This window comes from Neoarius graeffei, chromosome 2 (assembly GCF_027579695.1).
Source record: "Neoarius graeffei isolate fNeoGra1 chromosome 2, fNeoGra1.pri, whole genome shotgun sequence".
Classification (NCBI taxonomy): Eukaryota; Metazoa; Chordata; class Actinopteri; order Siluriformes; family Ariidae; genus Neoarius; species Neoarius graeffei.
This window is the reverse complement of record NC_083570.1, coordinates 97,862,881-97,883,869: the sequence shown is the minus strand read 5'-3', so window position 1 is coordinate 97,883,869 and position 20,989 is coordinate 97,862,881. Positions and strand designations below refer to the sequence as shown.

The 20,989-nt window shown below is 41.5% G+C and overlaps 1 protein-coding gene across 1 annotated transcript in view; it reads left to right on the top strand.

Moving 5' to 3' along the window:
* Positions 1 to 20,989, top strand: part of trappc11 (trafficking protein particle complex subunit 11) — a 151,990-nt gene that overhangs the window by 118,627 nt on the left and 12,374 nt on the right. Inside the window, exons 27-29 of the mRNA XM_060915249.1 lie at positions 6,188 to 6,279; positions 8,548 to 8,681; positions 14,217 to 14,384. Of these exons, the coding sequence (XP_060771232.1) occupies positions 6,188 to 6,279; positions 8,548 to 8,681; positions 14,217 to 14,384 (394 nt within the window). The remainder of the gene's footprint in view (positions 1 to 6,187; positions 6,280 to 8,547; positions 8,682 to 14,216; positions 14,385 to 20,989) is intronic.

The window sequence follows — 20,989 nt, the reverse complement described above, 5'->3', positions numbered from 1 at the left end:
GGACATTAAATCGTATAATAATAGCAATTTAAAAAAAAAATGCAGGGGAGGCCAGAAACCTACACTACCGTTCAAAAGTTTGGGGTCACCCAGACAATTTTGTGTTTTCCATGAAAAGTCACACTTTTATTTCCCACCATAAGTTGTAAAATGAATAGAAAATATAGTCAAGACATTTTTCTGGCCATTTTGAGCATTTAATCGACCCCACAAATGTGATGCTCCAGAAACTCGGGCCAAGTTTACATTAGACCGTATCTGTCTCGTGTTCTTCGCGGATGCACTGTCCGTTTACATTAAACCGCCTGGAAACGCTGGGAAACGGGAATCCGCCAGCGTCCACGTATTCAATCCAGATCGTGTCAGCTCCGGTGCTGTGTAAACATTGAGAATACGCGGATACGCTGTGCTGAGCTCTAGCTGGCGTCGTCATTGGACAACGTCACTGTGACATCCACCTTCCTGATTCGCTGGCGTTGATCATGTGACGCGACTGCTGAAAAACGGCGCGGACTTCCGCCTTGTATCACCTTTCATTAAAGAGTATAAAAGTATGAAAATACTGCAAATACTGATGCAAATACTGCCCATTGTGTAGTTATGATTGTCTTTAGGCTTGCCATCCTTCCACTTGCAAGTGGTAAGTGATATGCGCTGGGATCACACACACAGCGGCTCAGTCCCGAATCACAGCTTGTGCACTTCACTCGCACTCTGTGAGCTGCGCAGGGCCGGAGTGCGCACCCTCCAGAGGGCACTCGCTGTTCAGGGTGGAGTGATTTGGAGCGCAGGATGCCTGCGGAGCCGAGCGTATCCGTGTATTGGTGTTGCTGTGTGCACGCAAATCGTGTATTGGTGTTGCTGTGTGCACACTAATCGTTTTAAAAACGTTAATCTGATGATCCGCTGATACGGTCTAATGTAAACATGGGCTCAATCTGCTCAAAGGAAGGTCAGTTTTATAGCTTCTCTAAAGAGCTCAACTGTTTTCAGCTGTGCTAACATGATTGTACAAGGGTTTTCTAATCATCCATTAGCCTTCTGAGGCAATGAGCAAACACATTGTACCATTAGAACACTGGAGTGAGAGTTGCTGGAAATGGGCCTCTATACACCTATGGAGATATTGCACCAAAAACCACACATTTGCAGCTAGAATAGTCATTTGTGTCAAATAACGTTATCCAGGGACACATGTCGGCCCGGGGGCATTTTGAGTTATTGACAGATTCAGAAAGTCCAGTTTCTAAGCTTTCCAATGATGCCTTCCATGTGGAGATCTGACAATATTTGAAGAATGTGTGGCCTTTTGAAAGTGTATACTTCTTAAAACAGAAAAGGGAGAAAATCGCCCTCAAAGTTTTCCATCTCAGCTACTCTGGGTGTAGGGCGGGCACATAATGCTGCTCATCTGCATGACATTAAGGAAAGCCCCACCCCCTACGAGCTAGCACGATGCTACTTTCATGTAAACAAAGATCACCACGTCAATTTTCCTTCCATGCAAAGTATGCCCAACACAATTATGAAGTACAAAAATAAGTCCTAAAGTATACTTTAACGTTTTGTGGTTGAAAAATTACTCACACTGTTAGAAAGATAGCACGATGATAACACAACTAACACAATGCTAGTTTCATGTAACCAAACCACAACACACTCTGTTACATGCAAAAATAACCACACAGCCTTAGATTAATAAACTTGCCCCATCAGAAAGAGAAACGGCGCCTTGCACACTAGGGGTGGGTATTGCCAAGGACCTCACGATACGATACGCATCACGATACTTGAGTCACGATACGATACTGCGATATATTGCGATATTCTACATAGTTCACTGAAAAATGTAAACCCATTATGCATCTTAAAATCCGAGTTGTATGTACATCAGATGATAGTGATAATTCATGGGACAAACTGAGTCAAAACAATGTAATTCTAATTATCCATGCCATTTTATTGTAACTATACAAGCACAAGTTACAACATATTTGCAGGAGCAACACACTGTCTGGAACACATTGAAAAGTGCAGTGGGCATCTTAGTCTCCCTGAGCACAATTATGAAACACAGTGCAGTGTGGGTCAGTGTCCACACACTGAAACTCAACTGAAACCTCAGTGAATCATGTTTCTTCTGAACTTTGAGTAAATACTCAAAATAAAATGCAGTGTCTCTCACACACTAAAATTGAAAATGCAAAATAAAGTGCAGCTTCTTGCCTTTGGTCTTAAATGACAAAATTAAGTTCACAGTTACAGTAAGTCACACATCACTGAAGTAGACGGGAGGACTTTGGCGCTGTCCAGTGTAGTTTGCTTCGGGTCGGGTTTCGGTGGCTCCGGCTGAGCTAATGTGTCGGGGTGGTGTCGTGCTAAGCAAGTTCGCAAGTTTGTTGTGTTACCTGAATATCTAATTGGAGCGAAACAGGTTTTGCAAAGTGCGTACTCTTTGTCCGGCTCACTGTTGTTTTTTTTTTTTTTTTTCTCCTTTCCTTTGGAATCCAAAGTGCCTCCAAACATCTGCCTTAAAGTTCGGTGGCGTCTCTAGGTTTACATTAACAGCCATGCTTGCTTTTTTTTTTTTCCTCACTGCAACCACCGGGAAAAAAAGAGAAGACGAAGAGTGCCTTGCAGTGAGGTAGCGGCACAGTGACACCTTGCGGAGCGGAGGTGTGGAAGTCGTACTGGATTTACAACCCGTCTGAAACATGATTTATTATTTGAAAAAATATCGATATTCAAATTTTGAGTATCAATATTGAATCGGAAGACAAAGTATCGCGATATATCGCCGTATCGATAATTTTGCCCACCCCTATTGTACACACCAATGCCTCCGATGGAATGTAATCCTAGAACACTTCCTTTTGGTCGCGCTTTTTTTTTTTTTTTGCTAGAAATGGTTATCTCCGATGTAAATACCGTGCGTCTGTTTGCTTCGCGGTGTTTCAGCTCCTCTGCGCTCTGTTTAGCTTGCTCATTCCATAGTGAAATTACACGCCTGCATGCAGCTTAAGTAGCCACGAGCTCAGCTCGTATCATACAGCTGATTGGCGAAAAAAAAAAAAAACAAAAGACTTAAATCATCATGTGAATGACCCATATGGTAATTTACCCACACCCCCCAGCAGGCTACAGTCCTGACAAAAACGAGACAATTTGCAACAAAAAAGGTATGCTTTTCCAACAAAACAATCTATTATCTGAAATACTGATTGCATTCTTCAAGATCTCAACTTGCACATGATGGAAAAAAACGAAAATCACAAATTTTGAAAAAAATGCTTCTTTTGCGATTATCTCGGATTCGTTTCGGCCGACATGTGTCCCTGGATTCGGTGAGGCGTCACATTTACCACATTAGCAATGTATAGAGTGGATTTCTGATTAGTTTAAAGTGATCTTCATTGAAAAGAACAGTGCTTTTCTTTCAAAAATAAGGACATTTCAAAGTGACCCCAAACTTTTGAACAGTAGTGTACATAAGCAAACAAAATTAACAAATCAGAATTCTATAATAAAGTATCTATATACACCGGAAGCTTACACATATATGAAAACAATTAAGTCTTGAAATCTATGAAATGAAATATGAGAATGCTGTCGTTGTAATTAAGGTATACATACATAAGCAAACAAAATTAACTAATGAAAGAAACAAATCAGAATTTATATAATAAAATATCTTTTTACATCAGAAGCTTACACATATGAAGAACAAGTAAGAGTCTTGAAATCTATAAAATGAAATTCAAAATGAAACCAAGTTATTAAATATAAAAGGAAAAGCGAATAACTGAAAAAGGAAAACAAACAAATCAGGTGGAAGTAGTGCTTGGGTGTTCGATGAAATCTGTCTTTTAGGTAGTTTTTTGAAACTGGGTAATAACAGACAAGTTTGCTGTAGTTGGCTTAAATCAGGGGTGGGCAATTATTTTTTCCATGGGGCCACATGAGAAACAGAAAATTTTGTGGAGGGCCGGACCAAAAGGCTGAACTAAATTCTGCATAATATTAATTGTATTTCTTTATATAAAGCAGTAAATAACATTGTTTTTACAAGCTGCTAAGACTGGTAAGAGTATGGAAAAAATGAGGTTGCCTTACAAAAAATGTCATTTATTCAATCAAATTTCCCAAAACAATGGTTAACAAAATGTGAACGTTTGTACCTTTTTTTTTTTCAGTCACATTCACCCCAAAACACAATAAAGACGTCACAATATTGTCTTTCTACTCCAAATATCAAGCAAGATACATCATATTATAATAATGATGCCCACATTTGTAGTCTAATCACCTCATTTGGTGTTTTTTATTTGTTCAGTGAGAGAAATCTAGTCTCCGTTGGTCTTTAACGAGTGCATCAGAGTCAGGTTGAATGTCTGAGGTGGAGATGCGAAGCACAGCTGACAGATGATCATCAGTCGATTCGGTGTAGGTATCAGATCTACAGATCGTCTTGGGCTCCGGCGCCTGCTGGTGACGTCACGCTATGTGATTGGCTGGACCGTTTGAAGGATGACGTACGAGTTTGTGGTTGGTCTGGACAAATTACGGAAGTAGTTATCGCGGGATTAGGTTTCGTGGGATTTCATGTCATGTTCATGTCGCGCGCATTGCGTTTTTGTTGAACACAACTTCAAAATAAAAGCAATGCACATTCAGTCCATGCATGAGGTAAAATTAGAAAATACCTTTATTTTGTAATTTCTAATTAACCTTACGCGGGCCGGTCAGAATGAACTAAAGGGCCGGATGCGGCCCGCGGGCCGGAAAATGCCCAGGTCTGGCTTAAATTGTTCCATATGGTTGGGCCTCTAACTGGGCTTCTTCTCAGTTGCTGTAGAAAAGGAAACAAAGGTCTTAGAAAACAAAGACACAAAGATTCTGTGGGATTTTTTTCAATACAAACGGAGAGAAAGATGGAATAGAACAAACCACGTTTTGTTTTCCTGGACGAGAGAAAGTCAGTCTGTTTCGTACTTGATGTAGCCTGTTCATTTGACACGAGTCATTAAAAAAAGAAAAGATTAAGCATTATACTGATTTTGAAATACAAACTCCTCAAATGCCAGAAGCAGGAAGTTGAAAAAGTTGCGATTCTGCCTATTGTCATTGGTGCTTTAGGTACAGTTACAAGTAATGTAAGAAGAAACCTTCAAGATACAGTATGAGTCAGTCCGAGTGTGGATGGTGTTACAGAAAACCTGGTCGCTTGGAATGACTCGTACTTCAAAAAGTCCTGGATATTAAATTGAACATGAATCAAGAAGAAAAGAATGGATGAAACAAGGACAGGATTAGACTTGGAGAAGGGTAGCTTGTCATCTCGGGTCACAGGTAGTGGTCCGATGAGAAGACTGAGGCGGGTAGGACGTCAAATATCTCATCTCATCTCTTTATCTCTAGCCGCTTTATCCTGTTCTACAGGGCCGCAGGCAAGCTGGACCCTATCCCAGCTGACTACGGGCGAAAGGCGGGGTACACCCTGGACAAGTCGCCAGGTCATCACAGGGCTGACACATAGACACAGACAACCATTCACACTCACATTCACACCTACGGTCAATTTAGAGTCACCAGTTAACCTAACCTGCATGTCTTTGGACTGTGGGGGAAACCGGAGCACCCGGAGGAAACCCACGCGGACACGGGGAGAACATGCAAACTCCGCACAGAAAGGCCCTCGCCGGCCACGGGGCTCGAACCCGGACCCTCTTGCTGTGAGGCGACAGTGCTAACCACTACACCACCGTGCCGCCCCACATCAAATATCGTTTGGAAAATATATAAGTGTTTTTCATTGTTGGAAAGTACACTACCAAAATTGACAAAATTTTGGTAAGTACAAAACACAAAATTGTCTGGGTGACCCCAAACTTTTGAACAGTAGTGCAAGTCAAAATAAATTTAGAAATTAGTGCTTTCTTTTAATTTGCATTTTCCTTGCCGTCCCAAATTTTCCTGATTTGGGGTCGTGCTCCATGTTGGGCAAATGAAATGGAGTTGGTTAGAAATTTAGCAGTTTGCATGTCAGTAATTCCACCTCGGTGTGTGCATGTGGTGGGGTGGGTTGTTGTGTTTTTTTTTTTTCCTTTTCTTTTCTTTTCCGTGATTTCCATCACCTTCATTGGCAACCAACTAAAATACGACTGACACAATATAATCCTTTTATTAGGAAATCTGCATGCGCTGAGACACCAGTTATCAAAACAAGTCTGATCCTGCCTCATGTCATCGTAGAAACCATTCCTCTTTATGTACATGCTGGTAAGTCAGATTTTAATTCATGTGAATATGTGAAATAGTAAATGTTGTCTTATTACTGGATATTAACTGGAATATATTTAAATAATATTGGCTGGTGTTGAGTGGTCTATCAGATATATTCCATTCAGCTAAACTGATCTTGAACGAGTCGAAGACCAGTAGCTGAATGGAATATATCTGATATACTACGAAAAAAAGACTATTATTATTATACATGTGCACTCTTCATAGCTGCATTCTCGAAGGCTAACACAAGCTTATCCACGACTTGGTGCGTTCATGTGCTATGGGAATTATGGTAAATACCAAACGCCGACATGGAAAGCACACATGAACGCCCCCTCTTGTGGTATTTTCCACTGGGCAACTCGTAGAAAATTTTGATACACGAGTTGCCGAGATGAGATGAACTTTAACCTTTTCAACATGGCGGCAAGCGGTACAAGACACTTGAATGGTAAGCATTGTACGCAACTAAAGTTTTTTTTTACTAGTGGGTAGTTTTTGGTGTCTATGCAATGTTGCGTCATTAACAAGTGTAATATAATACGTTAGAAATCCGTTTCCTTTAAAAATGTGTTATGGTTTGTTTTTACCTATCCAGAGCAGACGCTATTGCTAACGATAGCTAACTGGTCCACCATCTTGAATTTGTCAACAACAACAAAAGCATGTGCACACAACACACTGGTAAATACCACTTCCCAACTGGAAAATATCATCTTCCCAGAGCACATGAACGCAGCATTAGCGCGGCAGTCCAGTTACCTTCTAGCCGGTGTAGTGCTAGCACAGGCCAATCCTAGCGCAGTCAAGCCTATTATTATTGTTGTTATTATTTTCCCTGTGTAATTTACTGAGTTACTTTTAAAATCAACATCGACAGCTACACACAACAGAGCGACCTGGCAGCCAAAATTCTCTCAATCTTCTGCTTTTCACGCAGCAAACCTCATGGTCACGCTTGTTTACAAACTGTCACTCACTCACAAGCACAGAAGTTTTACATCTCCGACACGTCTCGCTTCCAGTTTTTCGATGTCCGTTGGTATGTTTTTCTCTTGAAAATGTTGTATGCGTGAAGAATAATGAAGTTTTGGTAGCCTTTTGGGTGTTCAGTGCGTCTTTGGTTTCAGTTTTTAGTTTATTTATTTAGTGCTTAATTATAGCATAGCTAATCCTAGCAGTAGCACTGGATTAGCCTCGTCCTTTTTTTTTTTTTTCCCCCCGGCCGAAAAAGAAATGATTGCGTGCATGATTTTGTTATTGATTTTCACGTGAGCTCCGATGTGTGACATCGTGTTGTCTTGCCAGCGTGCAATATTATAACAATATTGCACGCTCATTCTCCATTGGGGAGAGCGGCGTAATACACGGAGGATAAGCGATGCGATTGCAATATTGCATGCCATCAATAAACCCACTAGAAGGGAATAGAATACATGTTTTTATTCCATGGGAAAAGTGTCCTGTATGTATAATAATTCAATAATATTGGCTGGTGTTGAGTGGTATATCTGATGTATTCCATTCAACTGGCATGATAATGAACAAAGTCATTATTATTATGATTATTACACATGGACATCCCTTTCGGGTGTTCAACGCATCTTTCTCTTTCAAAATTCTCTCAAAATCTTCCGTATTTAACGAAGCAAACCTGGTGGCCGTGTTTGTTTACAAATTGTCCCAGTCGCTCGCTATCGCGGAAGTTTTACGTCTCCAACATGTCAAGACAACATGACGTCACCATGCAGTATCGTAAACCATATTCAACGCTCATTCTCCGTTGGGTAAAGTGACGTAATACATGTAGGATAAGCGATATGCGAACAATATTGCATGCTATCAAACTAAATGAATGAAACCCGCTAGAAGGGAATAGAACACGTTTCTATTCCATTGAAAGTGTCCTGTATGAATAATAATAATATACCTTGTATGCTTTTAAAAAAATTGTATAATTAAATATTATACTATGTATGAAATTATATAATCACCTCAGGATAATTGCCAAAAAAATATAATTCACCAGAGATGTTTTATTTATTTATTTATTTATTTATTTTTTGATCCTTTATTACTCATCTTTGCCAAGGCTGCCAGTAATTCTGTGGCTGACTGTAAATAATATTTGTAGTAGTAGAAGAAACGTTATATAACTGGTCCCTATTTTCTTTCACCTTTAGTTCAGTGTCGCACGATGAGACTTCATTCTGTGTGTGTGTGTGTGTGTGTGTGTACACTTCATGTTGTTTGTTGGTCCAGACCTGCCCTCATTTGGTTGCGTGCGCGAGTCTCTTCCTGTGCGGTACCACATTGAGAATCGGACCGGGCTGGTACAGGACGTGGATTTGTCCGTGGAGCCCAGCGACGCCTTCATGTTCTCCGGACTCAAACAGGTCAGTGAACGAAAGAACCGAAAATGGCGTCGTTTCAAAGATATATATTCTCGTTCAGTGTTAAACAGAATGACATGCTAGTTATTAACGCTAGATCAGAACGCTGGCTAAACTGTAACAGAGCGGCGGCTACCATTATCGACACCTTTTCAGATTTACCAATAAAAGACAATTTTGCAAAGGTGAGTTTCAGTTCCAACAGTTGTTACTGGTTAATTAATCGACCATAAGCCCGCCGGAGATGGAATTTTTTTATTTTTTTTTTTTAAGCACGATCAGCAATTTGAGGAATGTTGGAAAGATCATGGACATTTTTTTACTGATCAAATTCTCCGATATTTCATGATCTCCTCGTCGAAACCTACTTTGTTTGTCTCTTTCATTTGTCAGTCGCCATTTTGTATCTAAACGCACGTTTGAGAGTCACGTGAGGTGTCGATAATAGTGATCACTTTCACCGGTATCCGTCATTATCGACACCCTGTGGAATTAAGGGACATTTACAACTGTTATGGATCGATCTTTGGGTAACATTGTTGAAGTAGATCAAGTACTTTAAAAAAAAAAAAAAAAGTGCTGTGATTTTATGATTTTTGTTTTCTGATTCATAACAGAATGGAATGTTTATAGAGTATTTGGAATCCGATTGCAGGAAATCGAATTAGACCAGAATTAAATTCCTAGCATACCAAAAAAAAAAACTACATGCTTGAAATATTCAGATTTTTCTAGTCCATTCAGAATTTTTTTTTTTGCAATTTGTTGTAAATATCTACCACATGGGGTGTCATGGCTCAGGTGGATAAGGCGCCATACCATAAATCCGGGGACCGGATTTATTCGATTCCGACCCGAGGTGATTTCTCGATCCCTCCCCGTCTCTCTCTCCCGCTCATTTCCTGTCTCTACACTGTCCTATCCAATAAAGGTGAAAAAAAGCCCAAAAAAATATATATTAAAAAAAATCTACCACATATTACAATATCAGTAGACAGTTTATATTTTGGTTTGAGGAAGGACGTGCGACCTTTGACCTGGATGTTCATGTGGTAACGATGTCAATTGCCTGTTGACATTTATTGGTAAACAAAAAAAACTAGAAATTAATACAAACAACGACGAATGATTAACAAAATGCGATCTACGAAAAATACTTGAAGTGGAACAAAAAGATTTTCTGACACAGGTTCAACATTATCAGTTCATTTGTTTACAAGCATTAGAATTACTTCCTCATTTACGTAAACACCGACATCCATATATTTATATAAAGGATATTTTGGACTAAATAGAAGTCTTTGTAAAACTAATTTGAAACAAAAACTATTTTTTAACTTAATACCATATACCCATAATTTTTTAATTTAGTTTGATTTTTTTTTTTTTTTTATAACTAATCATTTGGATGTCAATAACTGTGGACAAAGGTGTCAGTGATTGTGGAACGGTGTCACATGATCTGATACACTAAGTAATCGGGAATCAACTCCCTGTGGAAGTTTGAGTAATTATTTATGCGCAATTTACACATTGAAAGTCTTTTCTACTTTTGCAACGGCCAAAGGATCGTTAAGGTGTCGATAATTTTAGCCGTCACTCTAGTGTGTATCGTTCTGCCTCAGCGCCGTTTGTTTTTTCAGTTGCACAGTTAAATGTTTCTCAAAGCCGTAACGTGCTGTATCGTTTAACAGATATTTTGTAAAACAAAGAACCTTTGTACACTATGGCTGAAAGTTTGTGGACACCTCATCATCTCAGTCGTATGTACTTTTTGAACATCCCATTCCAGATTTAATCTCCGCTCTTCTGGGAAGGCTTTCCACTAGATTTTAGGGCGTGGCTGTGGGGATTTGCGCTCCTTCAGCAATTTAAGAGCATTAGGCTACGTTTACATTACATCGAATCAGCGGATCATCAGATTAACGTTCTTAAAACGATTCGCGTTTACACTAAAACCGTTAGCCGTGCACACAGCAACACCAATACACGGATACGCTCGGCTCCGCAGGCATCCTGCGCTCCAAATCACTCCGCCCTGAACAGCGAGTGCCCTCTGGAGGGTGCGCACTCCGGCCCTGCGCAGCTCACACAGCGCGCGAGTGAAGTGCACAAGCCACGATTCGGGACTGAGCCGCTGTGTGTGTGATCCCAGCGCATATCACTTACTACTTGCAAGTGGAAGGATGGCAAGCCTAAAGACAATCATAACTACACAATGGGCAGTATTTGCATCAGTATTTGCAGTATTTTCATACTTTTATACTCTTTAATGAAAGGTGATACAAGGCGGAAGTCCGCGCCGTTTTTTAGCAGTCGCGTCACATGACCAACGCCAGCGAATCAGGAAGGTGGATGTCACAGTGACGTTGTCCAATGACGACGCCAGCTAGAGCTCAGCACAGCGTATTTGCGTATCTCAATGTTTACACAGCACCGGACCAGACACGATCTAGATTGAATACGTGGACGCTGGCGGATTCCCGTTTCCCGGCTTTTCCAGGTGGTTTAATGTAAACGGACAGTGCATCCGCGAAGAAAACGAGACAGATACGGTCTAATGTAAACGTAGCCTTAGTGAGGTCCAGTACTGATGTTAGGTGAGGAAGTCTGGGGTGTAGTCAGTGTTCCAGTTTGTCCCAAAGGTGTTCAGCAGGGTTGAGGTCAGGGCTCTGTGCAGGATACTGGAGTTCTTCCACTCCAAACTTGGCAGACCATGTCTTCATGGAGCTCGCTTTGCGCATGGGAGTGTTGTCCTGCTGGAGCAGGTTTGGGCCTCTTGGTTCCAGTGAAGGGAAATTGCTTTAAATCTTGAGCACAAAAAGACATTCTATACAATTGCGTGCTTCCAACTTTGGTACGATGGTTGGGTATCCACATACTTTTGGTCATGTAGCGTATCTCAGCGCCAGACCTGGTGCAAATCTATGACTTGCTTTATGAGGTGTAGTGCAGAGGATTAATAATCTCATCTCATCTCATTATCTCTAGCCGCTTTATCCTTCTACAGGGTCACAGGCAAGCTGGAGCCTATCCCAGCTGACTACGGGCGAAAGGCGGGGTACACCCTGGACAAGTCGCCAGGTCATCACAGGGCTGACACATAGACACAGACAACCATTCACACTCACATTCACACCTATGGTCAATTTAGAGTCACCAGTTAACCTAACCTGCATGTCTTTGGACTGTGGGGGAAACCGGAGCACCCGGAGGAAACCCACGCGGACACGGGGAGAACATGCAAACTCCGCACAGAAAGGCCCTCGCCGGCCACGGGGCTCGAACCCAGGACCTTCTTGCTGTGAGGCGACAGCGCTAACCACTACACCACCGTGCCACCCTGGATTAATAATCAATCACTTTATTTACAACATTACAACATCAAGCTTTGTCTTGCAAAACTATTCATCCCCCTTGGTGTTTGTCCTGTTTTATCACATTACAAGATGGAATTAAAATGGATTTTTTGGAAGGTTAACACCATTTGATTTACACAACATGCCTACCACTTTAAATGTGGATTTTTTTTTTTTTTATTGTGACAATTTTAAGATGAAAAAACAGAAATCTGGAGTGTGCATAAGTATTCACCCAATTCACTTCATAAGTCATATAATTAGTTGATTTAAGATCCACCTGTGTGCAATCAAAGTGTCACATGATGTCTGTATAAAATCAACCTGTTCTGGAAGGACCCTGACTCTGCAACACTACTAACCAAGCAACATGAAAACCAAGGAGCCTCCAAACAGGTCAGAGACAAAGTTGTGGAGAAGTATAGATCAGGGTTGGGTTATAAAAAATATCCCAAACTTTGAATATCCCAGGGAGCACCATTAAATCCATTATAGTAAAATGGAAAGAACGTCACCACCACAAACCTGACAAGAGAACACCGCCCACCAAAACTCAGACATGATATTCGGGGAAGTCATGGCCTAATGGTTAGAGAAACAGCTTTGGGACCAAAAGGTTGCTGGTTCAATTCCCCAGACTAGCAGGATTGACTTAAGTGCCCTTGAGCAAGGCACCTAACCCCCAACCGCTCTGGCAAGAGTGGTGGCATACCTTGTGTCTGATTAGCCAAAGAAAAACTGATGATGTGATCATCAGTTCGGGCATTGAACCCGACCAACTGAAACTCAGACCGTGTAAGGAGGGCATTAATCAGAGATGCAACAAAGACCCCAAAGATAACACTGAAGGAGCTGCAAAGATCCACAGTGGAGACTGGAGTATCTGTCCATAGGACCGCTTTAAGCCGTACACTCCACAGAGCGGGGCTTTATGGAAGAGTGGCTAGAAAAAAGTCATTGCTGAAGAAAATGCGTTTGGAGTTTGCCCAACAGCATGTGGCAGACTGCCCAAACACATGGAAGATGATTCTCTGGTCAAATGAGACTAAAATTTATCTTTTTGCCCAACATGGGAAATGCCATGTGTGGCGCAAACCCAACACCCTGAGAACACCACCATTCCTGAAATGAAGCATGGTGGTGGCAGCATCATGCTGTGGGGATGCTTTTCATCTGCAGGGACAGGAAAGCTGGTCAGGACTGAAGAAAAGATGGAGGTCGCTAAATACAGGCCAATTCTGGAGGAAAACCTGTTTGAGTCAGCCAGAGGTTTGAGACTGGGATGAAGGTTCACGTTCCAGCAGGACAATGACTCTAAACATACTGCTAAAGCTACACTGGAGTGGTTTAAAAGGAAATATTTAAATGTCTTGGAATGGCCTAATCAAAGCCCAGACCTCAATCCAATTGAGAATCTGTGGCATAACTTGAAGATTGCTGTACACCAACGCAACCCATCTAACTTGAAGGACTTGGAGCAGTTTTGTCTTGAGGAATGGGCAAAAATCCCAGTGGCTAGATGTGCTAAGCTAATAGAGACATACCCCAAGAGACTTGCAGCTGTAATTGTAGCAAAAGGTGGCTCTAGAAAGTATTGATTTTGGAGGGGTGAATACCTACGCACACTCCAGATTTCTGTTTTTTCATCTTGATTATTGTTTGTCTCACAATAAAACAACAGTTTTCACCTTTAAAGTTGTAGGAATGAATCAAATGGCGCAAACCCTCCCAAAAATCCGTTTTAATTCCAGCTTGTAATGTGACAAAACAGGACAAACACTAAGGGGGATGAATACTTTTGCAAGACACTGTACCTTACATGAGCTTGATAAATAGTACATGGGAGTCACCAGTAACCTTCGGTCAGGGTTGCATCAGCTTCACCTTTTACTCCTGCTTACGTCCACAAAACTGCATTCAGGTTTGAACAGGTTCTCAGAACAGTATAACAAGCAAAAGCTTAGTAGGGAGCAAAAGTTAACCTTGCAAGGTCTCAACTGGGAAGATTAATGTGCTGAACAGTGCCGATTCTCATGGAGTCATGTAGCAGGATGGGCATTTTCATATTGCTCAATTTTCCTATTTATCTGTTATACTCCGTCTCCTGGGACTGACATCACTAACAAAACAGGGAGAATGTAATCGAGCTCTCTCGCTGTGTGTGTGTGTGTGTGTGTAGGTACGGATGAGGATTTTGCCAGGTGCAGAGCAGGAAATGGTGTACAATTTCTACCCTCTGATGGCCGGTTATCAGAGCCTGCCTGCGCTCAACATCAACCTGCTGCGCTTCCCCAGCGTCTCCAACCAGCTGTTGCGCCGTTTCCTCCCCACCCGCATCTTCATCAAGGTGAGCAGTGCACTTACACCTGCTGCATTCTCAAATCTGTTTGATCAGAAAGTGTTTGTTAAAGAAAACTAGACAGTAGTTCAACTGTAACTCTTTTCATAGGTTTATATTGTACACTAATTTATCGTTTACAGTGGATATAAAAAATGTACACACCCTGTTAAAATGATAGGGTTTTCTGATGTAAAAAAAACGAGATCACAATAAATAATTTCAAAACTTTTCCCACCTTTAATGTGACCTATAACCTGTACAATTCAATTGAAAAACAAACGGGGGGAGAAACATTTAAAAATAAAAAACGTACAATAAGCTGGTTGCGTAAGTGTGCACACCCTTAAACTAAGGCTACGTTCACACTGCAGGCTGAAGTGACTCAAATCCGATCTTTTCGCCCATATGTGACCTGTATCCGATCTTTTATTGACAATATGAACGACACAGATCCGATTTTTTCAAATCCGACCCAGGCCGTTTGGATATGTGGTCCTAATTCCGATTCCTATCCGCTCTTTTCATATGCGGCTTCAGTCTGAACCGCCAGGTCGCATTCATCCGACTTGCACGTCATCAACAAGCCACAAACGTCACTATTCTGCGCTGAAGTAGGCGGCGGGTCTCTCAAAAAAAGTTACAACAACATGGCGCATGATCACGGGCGCAGATAGAGGGGGGGACTCGTCCCACCCAGATTTAAATTCACCTCGTTCGGTCCCCCCCACTTATAGGGAGGAAAAAACGTCTATGCTGTTTTTCTTTGCATAAGGCAAACCTCACGGAAAAATCAAAAGACTAATTACCATTCGGTTTATTGAGGTGCACAGCAGTGTATACATAGTTGCAACAACTCACATAAAACAAAGACTGATATTCGGTTGGTTGAGCTGCGCAGACTGCACAGGCTGCGAGCTCGAGCTTGGTTGCTATGGTAACCCACAACAAGTTTGACAGGCATATCGGGGTTGGGGTTGGTTTGCTGGCAGCTTTGTCCCTCCCAGTTTTTTGTCCCCCCCCCCAGTTCAAAAAACCGTATCTGCGCCCCTGCGCATGACATCAATGCGAGGGACGCTTCGGGCTGTGAAGGTTCTGAATCTTCTCAATGGAAGGACGCAGAGGTTAGGGAGCTGATTTCCATTTGGGGGGATGCAGCTATTCAAGCTAGATTGGATGGGTCATACCGCAACCGGGCGGTTTTACTTCCGTAAACACTGGCCATGCTCACTGCGTGTGACGTCGTCGTATCCTGCAATGCGCATGCGGAACACTTTTAGGTCGCTTTTCGTTCATACTGAGGATCACATACAAGTCGCATATATTTGTTAATGTGAACGACCTCACAAAAAAATTGGATTTCACAAAAAAATCGGAATTGAGCATTAAGCCTTGCAGTGTGAACGTAGCGTAATACTTTGTTGAAGCACCTTTTGATTTAATTACAGCATTCAGTCTTTTTGGGTCGGAGTCTATCAGCCTGCCACATCTAGACTTGGCAATATTTGCCCACTCTTCCTTGTAAAAGCGCTCCAAATCGGTCAGATCACGAGGGCGTCTCTTGTGCACAGCCCTCTTCAGGTCACCCCACAGATTTTCAATCGGATTTAGGTCTGGGCTCTGGCTGGGCCGTTCCAAAACTTTTTTTGGTGTCATTATCGTGCTGAAAGATGAAATTCCTCTTCATCTTCAGCTTTCTAGCAGACACCTGAAGGTTTTGGGCCAAAACTGACTGGTATTTAGAACTGTTCATAATTCCCTCCACCTTGACTAAAGCCCCTGATCCAGCTGAAGAAAAACAACCCCAAAACATGATGCTGCCACCACCATGCTTCACCGTGGGTATGGGGTTCTTTTGGTGATGTGCAGTGTTGTTTTTGCGCCAAACATACCTTTTGGAATTGTGGCCAAAAAGTTCAACCTTGGTTTCATCAGACCATAATACATTTTCCCACATGCTTTTGGGAGAGTTGATGTATTGTTTTTGCAAAATTTAGCCGGGCCTGGATGTTTTTCTTTGACCCTACCTCATAGTCCAGACATATGGAGAATACGGCAGATTGTTGTCACATGTAGGACACAACCAGTACTTGCCAGAAATTCCTGCAGCTCCTTCAGTGTTGCTGTGGCCTCTCGGCAGCCTCCCTGACCAGCTTTCGTCTCGTCTTTTCATCAATTTTGGAGGGACGTCCAGTTCTCGGTAATGTCATTGCTGTCCCATATTTTCTCCACTTCTTGATGACTGTCTTCACTGTGCTCCATGGTATATCTAATGCTGTGGAAATGTTTTTGGACCCTTCTTCTGACTGATACCTTTCAACAATGAGCTCCCTTTGATGCTTTGTAGGCTCTCTGCGAACCCTGGCCTTTGCTGGAGGAGCAACTGAATAAATGTCAGGAAAATCCTACTAGGCCAGCTGAACTTTATTTGGGGTGAATCAGAGTCATTTTAATTGATGGCAGGTGTGAACCCAAAAAGACTGAATGCTGTAATTAAATCAAAAGGTGCTTCAACAAAGTATTAGTTTAAGGGTGTGCACACTTATGCAACCAGCTTGTTGTATGTTTTTTATTTTTGGTTTTTCCCCCCCAAACATTTGTTTGTTTTTCGATTGAATTGTACAGGTTATAGGTCACATTAAAGGTGGGAAAAGTTTTGAAATTATTTATCGTAGTCTTTTTTTTTTTTTTTTAATATCCACTGTATATAGTAACGTTCAGGGCGGCACGGTGGTGTAGTGGTTAGCGCTGTCGCCTCACAGCAAGAAGGTCCGGGTTCGAGCCCCGGGGCCGGCGAAGGCCTTTCTGTGCGGAGTTTGCATGTTCTCCCCGTGTCCGCGTGGGTTTCCTCCGGGTGCTCCGGTTTCCCCCACAGTCCAAAGACATGCAGGTTAGGTTAACTGGTGACTCTAAATTGAGCGTAGGTGTGAATGTGAGTGTGAATGGTTGTCTGTGTCTATGTGTCAGCCCTGTGATGACCTGGCGACTTGTCCAGGGTGTACCCCGCCTCTCGCCCGTAGTCAGCTGGGATAGGCTCCAGCTTGCCTGCGACCCTGTAGAACAGGATAAAGCGGCTAGAGATAATGAGATGAGATGATAACGTTCATTCAGAGGGACACTGAGTGAGAAACAGATTTTAAAGAGTTGTTGGTTAAAGGCGTCGTGCGGTAATTTCAGCAATCAGGCTATATCATGTGTCAAAATGTCGGGTTTGGTGGGTTATTCAAGCCCCTCGGTTTCCCGCGATCTCAGTGTCACGATGCGCCCGCTACAAGCATTTAAAGTTGACGCGCACAGCCAAATTTAGGCAGCCAGCCGTTAACTAGGTCAACTTATGTGTGACGTCATACCAGTAACCTCCGTTGGGTGATGCTGGCCTGTTGCCATGTTTTCTCTATAGCGTGCGTTTACCAGAGTTGTTTACATTGCGGATTTTGTGGATTTATTCAGTTTGTGGATAGTTTTGAACACTCAAAACACTATGAAATGATGTATTAATATTCTGTGATACAAAATGCCTAATCGGTGTATTGTGTTTGGCTGTAACAACGAACACTGAACACTATTTGTGACTGTTGTTATCAATGGATCTGATTTCAAGGTCATGGCTAAGTATTGATAGAAAAAAATATTTTTTTAAAAACATGTTTTAAGTGTTTCTATGTATCAATCATTAATTGTACAAAATGATTTTCATACATTTATGTATTTGTCATATCTTTGTCACATGAAGTGTTGTCTTGATAACATATGTGGCACATAATTTTAGCAAATGGATGACAGAAGATTAATTGAAAGATTTATGCCACAGAGCTGCCTTTAACTAATAATTATCACTTATTACTGACGATTGTACGTTTACTAAACAATACAATACAAAGCTCAATACTCCCAGCCTATAACATACTGAATATCAAGTTAAAATCAACCGCAATAAAAGGAAAATGATGAAAACTGGAATATCAAGGGGTCTACTGTATCAGAAGGCCCACTGCATTTCGCGAGATCGCAAGCTGTCAAGTTGCTAGAATTCAATCTTTCTAGCTATACTTTCACCCCCTACAGCTATCAGTATTACACATAATCATAGATTAATCACACAGCATTCTAATTCAGGTGAAAATGGTCTTTAAAAATACACACAAGTAGTGATTTAGTCAGAGAAACCAACCAAAACAAGTCTTCAAGTCGCCGGTCTTCTTCATTCTCGTCGTCGTCAGAACTGTCCTCATTTTCTTCTGAAGATGAGCGCTCAGGTTCAAATCTGTAAGGCTGGATACCACCAGGACATTCAGCTGTCAAAATCTCTACTTGTGGGCCATTTTCTTCTTCTGTATCAGTAAAATCAAAGCTAATTTCCTCAGCATCACTCCTATTTTCTGGTGTGTCCGCCATTGCAACTGCACCGAGTGGTTACTGGGATGACGTCACGCAGCTGTTCCATTGACCGAGAGGGGGCGCTGCGAACGCGGGAAATTTCAAGTGATGGGCATGACCAAATAAGGACCGATTACAACCGCGGGAAGCTTTTGAAAAATCGACGGTCAATTTATTTCGAATCTCGAAAGCATTCTGGTGCAGAATAATGCGACTTTTATCGCCACTGCGTGGCGGCTTTAACACAGAATATAATGTTACACGGTGGCGTGAAAATATGAAGTTTATCTTCGAGTGGTATGTGTGTGTCATCATCGGCTGTCCATTACTAGCGATGATGACTGCTTCATTAGGATGCACAGAAATCTTTTCCTAATGAAGCACCTTGCACAGTAAGGTAAGACAAACAATGTCGTGCCCCCATCGTGTTGTCTCTCTGGACCTCCAGACCTGATGCCAAGTGGTGCACAACAGTGCCACAGACCTGACCGGTACAGAAGTTGCCCCACAGTGACAACTGACTTGCTGAGTGATGCCATCCGTTGGCCATTTGAGTGGCTCTTCCGCATGCCATCAGGTGGTGCACCATTGACCCTGTTGGGTTCATCTGCCACACTGCACTGAAAAGCGCCCTGCTGCCAGCGCCTTATTGGCGATGTCCTGTTTAACCCATAGCTGGACCTCAGGCAGGTGCTACAACTCCGGGTCAAAGCGGGCCTGGGAGCAATGGTGATGAAGGGGTAACTCCACTTTCCCCAATACTCAAGTCCTCCTGGAACTGAGACTCACCACCAGTTGCAGTTTAAAGTTCTACCCAGGACTAGTGTGTAGTCCTGTCGAGTGTGTGTAACAAGTTCGCAAAGCAAATGTGTGAAATATTTTTCAACATCAGATAAACTTCACGCCACTAAGTATGCAAGTTAATCAAAAGAATTTTAATTTTGAACCAGTTCGCCACGTTGACAAGACGCGTCTAGTCAGCGGGAAAACACTGGGAGTGACGTCATCGGAGTGAAATATCAGGAAATGCATCATTCAGATCTTCGATTGTATTTCGTATGAAAAATGCGAGTTTTTCCACACGAGAAGATAAACTTCATATCTTCAGGCCAATGTGCGATTTTTCTTTATATTATATCGACACACTGACAGACAAAAAGTACCCAAATTTATCAAAACATTTCATCGATTATAAAGTTGTTATAATTTAACTGATAATAGGAATTGATTTGTTTTGCAGATGCTCCACAACGTTAAAGCAATTAAATTTGCACCATGCCATTTCATTAACCCTTTGATGCAAAACATGGGTCAAAAGTGACCCGGCTGAGTTTTTATCTTCTATATCTTTGCGATAAATTAATTCCATCATTCAGTATTCAAGGTATTCCTCAATTAACTTGTTTTTGATCATCATACATCCTTATTTTATTTTTTCCTTTCTTACTTTTTGAATAAAAACCCTTTTTGTATCACTACCCTTCTAATGCACAGCATGGGTCAAAAACGACCTGCATTCATTTTCCAGGTTATTTCATGTATGGCTGAGAGTTTCTATGATAGACTTTTGAAATAAATTCATTTTGTCATTTACTTTTCCAAATATGCAGTAAATATCTTGTTTTTGTTTAGCACAAATCATCATTTTTATTTTTCCTTTCTTAAGTTATGAACAAGCACAGCTTTTGTAATTCTACATCAAGTTTACACGCATGGGTCAGAAACAACCCGCATGCATTTACTCCAGCGTTTGGTGGGAACTGTGAATTGTGCTTGTGTCAGACATTTCACAGCTCAGCACCGCGCCCTTTGCCCATCTCATACATGCAAGTAATGTTTTTCAATTGTTCTAACATTACCTTAGAAAAAAACTGATGATGTTTAGGTTCCCTTGAGAGTGAGTAGATTACTTGTCAGAAAGTTACAAGTAATAACTATTAGCTACCGAGCTGTTGACATATTCTACTTTAGTTAGCTAATTTTATTGTAGTTGGCTTAGCTAACTACATAGTTAATAAATAAATAACTGGCCCCATTCACTGCTAAAGTAATTACTTGGAACAAATTATTATTATAGTATTAAGACATTTAATTTTAAATCACACTTGGATGACCCATGTGTAGTAATATAAAAAGTATTTTTGTTCATAAAGTAGGAAAGAAAAAATGAAATTAATGATTTGTGGTAATTAAAAACAAGAAATTTAAAGAATACTTGGAATATTCAATCATAAAAT